The sequence below is a fragment of the Triticum urartu genome, chromosome 4A (assembly GCF_056163025.1).
Source record: "Triticum urartu cultivar PI428250 chromosome 4A, HENAU_Tu73, whole genome shotgun sequence".
Lineage (NCBI taxonomy): Eukaryota > Viridiplantae > Streptophyta > Magnoliopsida > Poales > Poaceae > Triticum > Triticum urartu.
Window position 1 is genome coordinate 335,919,354 of NC_141876.1, and position 9,022 is coordinate 335,928,375.

Here is a 9,022-nt window from a genome sequence, read left to right on the forward strand (position 1 = left end):
GGGCGACAGCGGCTCTGCTCACGGACGAGCTCTGGCTCGGGGATCACCTGGACGGCGCGAAGGGAGGCATGGGGCCTGCTGGTTTGTACGGGCATGAAGGCCGAGGGAGACCAGGGGCGGCTGGCCGGTGGATCAGGAAGGAGGTAGGCCTGGGCGTTCGGTAGAAACCGAAAATTTGGTTTCTATTGTTCGGTTTTTTGTGAATTCGGTTTGCAAAAGTGAAAACCGAATTTGGCACTAAAATTTAGCTAACCGAAATTTCGGTTAACTGATTTTTTCGGTTCGGTTTTCGGTGTAAACTGAATTATGTACCATGTACAGAAAATGCACATTCATGACATATTGACAGCAACATCAACATGCATGGTTGAAAGAAAAAAATTGACAACATAACAAGGCAAAAATGGAAAATGCGTATAGCATATTCTCATCTTTTCAAATATCACATAATATCAAATACAAGGATTTCAGAACAGTGACAGATGCATAACCAATCATCAAATGTAAAAGTTCCAAAGTCCACAATGAAAAGTGATAAGCCCTAGTGATAAGTGACAAACTGACAAGTAATAGAGCCAAGTCATGTTCCAGATTTCCAGCCCAACACATAACCAAATTCCAAGTTGCAGGACACATAACCAAAGTCCAAGTTCAACAAAACACAACCAAGTCTAAAGTTTACTTATTATTACACTTCAAAACACAAGCACACAGGAAGTAGATTGAAGTGCATTTCAAGAGCAGCCACAAATAAGAATCCCAATTTGCCATCATGAACAGGAACATCTTGACATGTCCAGAGAATCTTGACCATTCCAGCTTCTAGCCAAGCATTGCGAATCTGTAATGTTGTCTGCATGGTGCAGAATTCAGTTAGAATAGATAGTACATGACGCAGAATTCAGATAAAATAACTATATATACATGTAAAATAGAATAGCAGATGGCACATTACAAGGATTGACATGATTCGATTAAAAGAACTACATATATGTAAAACATAATATGTTGGACTATATGTACCTAAAGAGTAAAGAGTAATCTGAAGATCTTTTCTTCATAAGAGTTTCCCACAGATTTTGGAAAACAAAGTACATGAGGTTCATGAAACAACATTTGTATTACAACAACATTTACATGAGGTTCATTGCAGCAATCGAGCAACATATGCATTTACATGGCTGTGTTATGCATCTTTTGAATCATACTTCAGAAAAAAATAAAAGAATGCTAAAAACATGAAGAAGAGCAGGACAATTTCTTGCAACTCACTCACCAATGTTTAAGTAGAGGATCGAGGTGGGCAAGATGGCACAACCCCAGATGGCTTGCAAACAGACTTGCTACTGCTTGCTTTTGAGTTGGATGAATTTGTACTACCAAACTCTTCAATTAGTTCTGAAAAGGAATGAAATGAACATGTAATAAGCATAGGAAGTTAGAAATATAGAAAATTACATAGAAAACAATCACAATATGTTACCCTTTTCCAATCTTAACAATTCCTCCTCATCTTCTTCAATGTTGATAGTAATATAACCCCTTAGCCAATCTTGGGCACAAACAAGAGCTTGGACCATGAATGGTGTAAGAGAGGTTCTAAATTCATTTAGAATGCGACCACTTGTGCTAAATGCCGTCTCAGACACAACTGTTGATACCGGAACAGCCAACACATCACGGGCCATTCTAGCCAATATTGGGAATCTAGCAGCATTGTCCTTCCACCATTTTAGAATGTTAAAATCATCCATATTTACTTCATTCTCTTCATGTAGGTATTTCTCAAATTCCGATTTCCTCATGCTAGCTTCACCATCGGCACCAACTCTCAACTTTTTATTTATCCGAGACAGTAATTTTCTTCCTTCCCTTTTTTGAGTTGGTTCAGATTGTGGAGCACCCACATGCTTGCTTACATCACTTGGTGCATACTTAGCTTTGTACTCTTCAAACAAAGCATGCATAAATGTCTTCACCACCTCCCAAGCTTTGCCTCCATTTAATTCACCATTCATTTCTTCAATTGCTAGTTTTGTGAAATTTGATAGCTTGAATCTTGGATCAAGAACAGTTGCAGCAAATACAAACATGTTCACATTCTCCTCTTCCTCTTCCTTTTTCTTTCCTTTCCCCTTCCCCCTTTCATTCTCAACCTCCTTGTGCCAACGACCCCAATACTTGTCGTACTTATCTTGCATTTTCTTGGCCATTGTTTTGCGCAAAATATCATCACTATCAGCCCACTCTTCCAACACAACATTGATTTCAGCAATATCCATAACAAATTGGTTCACGGTCACATGGAGTGTGGCGGAAACACTAAGAGTAAGGTGATAAAACTGTCCAAGAAATTCAGCCATTTTCGTAGCATTCTCCCAATCACTATCAACAGGAATACCAGGACCTTTCTCACTAGTTAAATCCAATGTGTAGAGTGGATCTTCTTCCTCATACCTCGCAAATACTTTCTCAAAGTTGATTGCGGTTGCTAACATTAGGTATGTAGAATTCCATCTAGTGTATACATCCAAACTCAAGAATGCCTCGCTGTCCACCTTTTCTAACTGAGCAAGTTCTTTAAATCTTGTAATTCTAGATGGCCCATGTTTTATATATCTAACCGCAGCTCGCACACACATAATTGATTCATCCAACTCTTTTAAACCATCAGTAACAATCAGAATTATAATATGGGCAGCACATCTCATATGAAAATATTTACCTTCAGCTATGCTATTTCCAGTTTTGATCATTTTCTTCCATATGTAACCCACACCACCATCATTCGCGCTAGCATTATCAACAGTTATTGTCATAACATTTTTTATTCCCCACTCCATCAAGCATTGCTCTATGGCTTTTCCTATATTATCTCCCTTATCACCTTTCACTAGGAAAAAACTAATGATTTTCTTGTGCAAGTTCCATTCAGGATCAATAAAATGTGCTGTGACTGTCATATAGCAATCTTTTGTTTGAGAAGTCCAACCATCAGTAGTGAGACACACTCTCTGACATGATTGTTTGAAAAAAAGTTTCAGCTTCGCTCTCTCTTCAAAATAAACCTTCACAACATCCCTAGTGCATGTTCTTCTAGAAGGCATATTGAAACGCGGACATGCAATTGACATCACTTCTCTAAAACCAGTTGTTTCAGTAAATGCAAATGGAAGCTCATCTACTATAATCATCTTAGCAATAGCTTTCCTTAGTGCTTCGGGATCAAATTTATGCACTGAAGGACTTTCCCCTTGGATAACTTGCAAAGTACCTTGATTCTTATTCTTATCATTATGAGGATTATACTTGCAAGTATTAAAATGACTCTTTAAGGTAGATGTACTGTTAACCTCTGGAACAGCCTTGATATCACGATTGCAATGCTTGCACTTTCCAAAATTGAGCATACCATGAACTAGTACCTCAGAAAAGTGATCCCACATCGGTGATCTTTTCTTCATATGCCTTCTTGTAGGTCGTTCCTCCATCTCCTTTTCCTTTTCATACTCATCAATCTTTCTTTGTTCTTCCTCATAAACTCGCATCTCCTCTTTAGTCATGTCATCACCAAGTCCACCAGGTTCAACCATCTACAAAATAGTAACATAATTAGAATTCATGTCATCATTCTTCTATACTAATTAATTCCGAGAAGAATTAAATAACATGTTCCTTATCAATAGCTTCCAGCAAGTAATAACATATTAGGAGTTAAAAGAAGCCGGCAGAATCATATGACAACATAAAAGTAAACTGACCATATTAATAATTCACATACTACTAATGGTTACGGCATGGGATTGGGACAGTATTCAACCAAGCGAAAATGCGGCAGTAGACATTATATCTTTGGATTAAACTCCGAGTGATATACACTATACAGTCATTTCCATTATGCTTCTGCAATACATTAAAAGCTGAATCCACTCCACTACAGTTCAAATGTTATTTTCACGACAAGATAATAGAAGCGTTCCAAGTTGTATTTGTGAATAGTTAAGTCATCCAAGTAGGATTTCCTAGTGATATACACAGAGATGTCAACACTCAACAGTGGAGCAGCACAAAAGATGGCATCCATAGACAGAGTGAGAAAAGACTAAACAACAAGAGTATCTAGATTCCAGATCCACCTTTACCATCTACTCACAAAGAACAAAAAAACTGGAGACAACAGATGGGAGATTGAGCTTATTACGTTGACCGAATGCTCTGTTTCTGCTGTGGAAGACGTGATGACGAACTGGAAGCCGAGATGCTACCGACTGATGCGCGACGGCGGGTCCTAGTCTGAGTTGTCTCCGTGCTCCTTTCCTTCGTGTAGATGCGGTGGAGTTTGCTGCATCGGGGATGGACGAGTGGGGAGAACCGGAGAAGATGCGGTGGCCGGTGGCGCCGGCGGCGGCGTCCCTGCCGCTCAGATGAGAAGCTGCGGCTGTGTCCCTGCTGCTCAGATTAGAAGCGGCGGTGGCTGAGTAGTGCAAGGGGCGGCCGGGCGGGCGTGGGGGAGGGGAGGGGAAGAGGATGGGGTTAGGGCGTTAGGCTGCGGGGGGTCATGGGTCATGGACTTGTGGCATCGTGCCTGGGTGGGTGGGGCGGTGGGATGTACTGGGTCGGGGGTGGGGTGTGGAGTGGGCTGTTATTTGGTTAACCGGGAAATATAACGAACCAACCGAATTTGGTTCGGTTAGTGGCCCAGCTAACCGAACTTTTCTGTTAACAGCAAAAAAACCGAAAATTCGGTTTATTCGGTCTCAGTTTCGGTTCAGTTTTCGGTTGGTCGGTTTTTATGCCCAGCCCTAGAAGGAGGAGGCTGCGGCTGCTATGTGGTGGTTGGCTCGGTGGGGAAATTGAGGGAGAGTGGTGGATCTGGATCCTGAGGAAGATAGTGGCAGTGGCCGAGAGGGATCTACGAGACATTTCCCTAGATTCTAGGGTTGGTCTGTTTAAATAGCAAGCGGATCTAAAAGAAGACTAACAAAAGCCCTTTGATCTAAAACGGACGGCTGAGAAAAAATAGGTTAGGAAGTCCAATTAAGAAAACGGAGATGTTTTATAGATGTTTGGCGATGATCCGAACCCATCGGTAACAACATCCCGGGTCAGGATCGGGTAAGTTTCGGACACGCGCGAGGGGTCGAAGCACTGTGCAAAGAGGGGTTAGGAGAACGAGGTCAAGTGTGTGGTTGGACTGAGAAGAGAGGGGAGGAAAGCAACCCGGCAACCGTTTCCGGAAACCAGAAATGTCCGACGTTTGATCGACTAATAATGTCGCTATAGTTTAACGGTTGGGCTAATAGACGAACTCCGAATGCGATGAAATTTGGCAGGCGTCCTATCTACACTATAACAATACTGCATGCCAACTTTCAACCCATTCTGAGAACACTTCCCGGTCACTTATAAAATAATATTTCGGACATGCCGCGGGTGCGTGCGAGTGTGGTTGGGCTCACAACTAACAACGGAAGGAACGGGGAGACCCGAACGGATGCAAGTTTGAAAACGTGATGATGCAATGCACATGATGACATGGCAAGAATGCAACACGCAAACAAATGATAAGGCAACAACAGCAAAAAACTGGAAGACACCTGGCGCAACGGTCTCGGGGCATCACAACACTCCACCACTACAAGGGGATCTCGTCCCAAGATCTAGGATGGCACCGGAGGGAAACGGAAGAGGAAGAGAAGAGGTAAAACAAAGTTGCTTCTTTGACAAATGAGTGAAACCAAAGAACCTTGCGAGGATGAACAAATTGAAAGAAAGAATACAACGAAGATGAACAAAGTTGAAAACACTCCGTTAGAAAAGTGGAATAAGGACCATTACTAGAACCTTGTAGGTTGAAAGACATAAGAAAAAGGTTACAATGGATAAGAAGTACATGCAAGCACTCAGGTTGAAACGCGATGTACAAGGAACGATAAGGATCAAATATGACAACACATAGGTTGGAAATGGAAGGCAATAATATGGACTTGGCAAAAATGAAAGCACTTGGATGAGACTCCGGTTAGAAGAGGAATGATAGCCACAACACTCTGGTTAAAACAAGATAGAGACGGAATAAGAATGATATAATTTGGACAGCACTCCGACTATAAATGGAAGGAATTAGAATCATGAACTTGACAAAATGAGAACATACTTGATGAAATCAACAACACACTAACTTCGGAACTATTGAAAGAATGGCACAAGGGGTAAGAAAGATTTCAGACAGCACTCCGGTTGAGAAGGGAGGCAAAAACTAGATAAGATGAGAGAACTTGAATGGAGGACACGACACTCCGGTTGAATGGATAAGCAAAGGAAAGCTTATGGTCTTCACAATTCGAGATGATGATTGAAGAGAGCAACATCACTATGCCTCCGGAAGAAATGAAGGAATGGAATGGAAATAACAGAGGGAAACAAGATCTTGAGAGAGCACGCTTTCACAAATGCTAGAACGGAGTTGTTGGCAAACCAACAACGAAATGAATAACCTTGTAGTGGGCTTATGGAAAACGTCTCAAAATTATGAGGTGAAATTATGCCACTAATGAAAACAATAGATTGGATTGATATCAACAAGGAGACGAGAAACTTATCTCACCGGAAGGATAAATGAAGAAATTGGGTCATTTATAAGCACCATAAATAGCAAAATCCTTGGGGAAAGCTTTAGGTGAAATATAACCCAAGATAATTCCTATGAAGAGGTTGATTGATAGAAAAGATGTCTTGAGCGAAGAGAAAATGATGGATTTAGATATGTCACTCTTGAAAACTTGTGAATCAAGAAACACGAAGGGAAATTATCAACAATGACATAACACCACCTCAAATGATAATGTAGAAAGAATTACACTTCGGAATGCAAGATGAAGAATGCTTGAACTCCTCAAAACAAGACATGTTTATTTCAGAGTACAGCTTAGCGTATCTTAACTTCTACAGAGACCTTGAGGACAATTGAAGAATGAAAGGAATCCTTGACGGACCACCATGTCGAGCCTTCGTGAGAACTCCTGTAACAAAACAATGATCAAGCGAAAGGAAAGTTGAAAAGAACTCCAGGATAAGTATGAAGCACTTGAACCGTGTCACCTCCCTAGTTTTGGCAATGCTTAGTGCTAGCATCTGGTGTTGCATCATGTCTAAATTTCATTTAAACTTGAAATGGGGGCTGATAAACCCTAGCAGCAATGAAATTGAACTAGGGTCAAATTAAATACTTTCCATCTACCCAAAATGGCCTCTAGAAAAGTTCGTCAATTTTGGAATGGGTGAAAACTTCTTCCAAAAATGATGCACACATTTCTAGGACATTTCTGGATTTTGGAGTTAATTCATACGTATTTGAATTTGGACAATTAAATGCTATATAATATTTTAAATGTCCAAATAATTCTGAACTTAAGTGAGGGCTGTTGGAAATATTCCAAACAAAGCCCACAATTATTTTCAGGGTTTTTGAAAATGCTTTAGCATTTTAATTAAGTTAAAAAAATTACAGAAAAATAGAAAACAGAAACTAAAATATAAGAGAGAGAGTGAGAAGGACTAACCTAGCGCTCACCAACCGGCCCAACTCCTGTGCTGGTCCAGGACTGTGCGGCCCAGCCCACCTGGCCCCTCCCCTGTCGTCTTCCTCCCCGCGCCAATAGGCAGAGCGCGTGGCCGAGGCATGCCGACACGCGCCCGGCCACCTCCTGCTTGCCGATGAGCCCCTATACGCGTGGACGGCTCTCTCGTGTCGTCCCGATCCCGCTGACCCCCCCTCTCACTCTCACTTGAGCTCTTTCCCTCCTCTGCTTTCTCTCCCTCTCATGCTCGAGAGCAGCCGTCGCCACCGACGCCGTTCGCCGCGGCCACAACCACAGCCTCACCTCCCCGACGCATCCCAAGGCTCCGACTCGACCCACTCTTCCCCCTCATCGTGCCAAGAGACGCCGGGAGCCCTGCAGTGACGCCCTCGCCGTCGTCTTCTTCCTCCGGACGCCGGAGATCGGATTCGCCATTTCGCCGCACCGGACCGCCCCCGAGCCCACTGACCGTCCCTGCGTGTTCTCTGTGAGCCCCCACATCTTTTCCCCCTCCTCCCCTACTCATGACCGTGCGGTAGCTGCCGCCTCCATGGGCTCCGAAGCTCGCCGCCGCCATACTTCATCACCGCCGTGGGCTGAGCTCAAACCGCTCGCGGCCGTGCACCTAAACATGCTCCTGGTCCCTTCAGGAGGCCAAAGCAGCCACCAGTGGCCCCCTAGCGCCTCGTAGCCCCGTGCCCGCATGCACCCGTACTCCGGCCGCCGCCCGGCTCACCGCTACTGCTGCTACACGCCACCCCAGCACCTACCGCTGCCACCACTTGATGCGCGCCGCTGCATACGTTCGAACACAACAGACCATGGCCAAAATGTTGCCCTGTGGCTCATTTCCAAGCCCCTCCGCCACGCCTGTCATTGCCGACGTCGAGCCGCCGGCGAGTTTGGACCCCGCTGACCGTTGACACCGGGGGGGGGGGCAGTTTGACCCTTTGGGTCACTGACGTGTGGGCCCCAGGCCATTAACTAAACTAGGTTAGTATTAGTTTAACGCTAACTAAACTTAGTTAGTTAATTGACACTGACAGACGGGACCGATAGGTCAGGGTTGACCTAGACCGTCTCAGTTGACCGCCGACGTCACACTAACGCCAGGCTGACGAAGTAAATCTTTTCTGGATTTATTCTTATATAGGAAATTCTAGGAAATGTTGCAAACTTCAAAAATTCATAGTAATTCAACCATAACTCCAAATCAAACAAATTATATATGAAAAATGATCAGAAAAATCCAATCTATCCATCTGTACTGGTTTCATGCATGTTTAAGCAACTTAACATTGCTGCTTAGCTCAAAACATGTTAATGTACTTTATAAACCCATAACTTGAGTTTGCATTTGAATCTTTGATTCAAATGAGCTCAAACCACCCTGGTTGTAGATGCATTAGCCCAACACAACATATTGACATGTCATGATCATG

General features: G+C 43.2%; 1 protein-coding gene across 1 annotated transcript; it reads right to left on the reverse strand.

Annotated features, from left to right (window-relative positions):
• Positions 1 to 401: 401 nt before the first annotated feature.
• Positions 402 to 4,570, reverse strand: LOC125551424 (zinc finger BED domain-containing protein RICESLEEPER 2-like). The gene is made up of 4 exons (XM_048714672.2): positions 4,202 to 4,570; positions 1,484 to 3,593; positions 1,277 to 1,398; positions 402 to 853 (listed from the first exon to the last, which is right to left on the reverse strand). Exons 2-3 carry the CDS (start codon positions 3,591 to 3,593, stop codon positions 1,283 to 1,285), a joined length of 2,226 nt encoding a protein of 741 aa, XP_048570629.2. The 5' UTR covers positions 4,202 to 4,570; the 3' UTR covers positions 402 to 853; positions 1,277 to 1,282.
• Positions 4,571 to 9,022: the final 4,452 nt, after the last annotated feature.

What these genes read in the sequence shown, in the direction of transcription:
- LOC125551424 (XM_048714672.2), bottom strand. Translation starts at nt 3,593, where the DNA reads ATGGTTGAACCTGGTGGACTTGGTGATGACATGACTAAAGAGGAGATG. An exon ending in ATTGTTAAGATTGGAAAAGG is followed by an intron (nt 1,399 to 1,483) that starts GTAACATATTGT and finishes ATTCCTTTTCAG; the next exon opens with AACTAATTGAAGAGTTTGGT.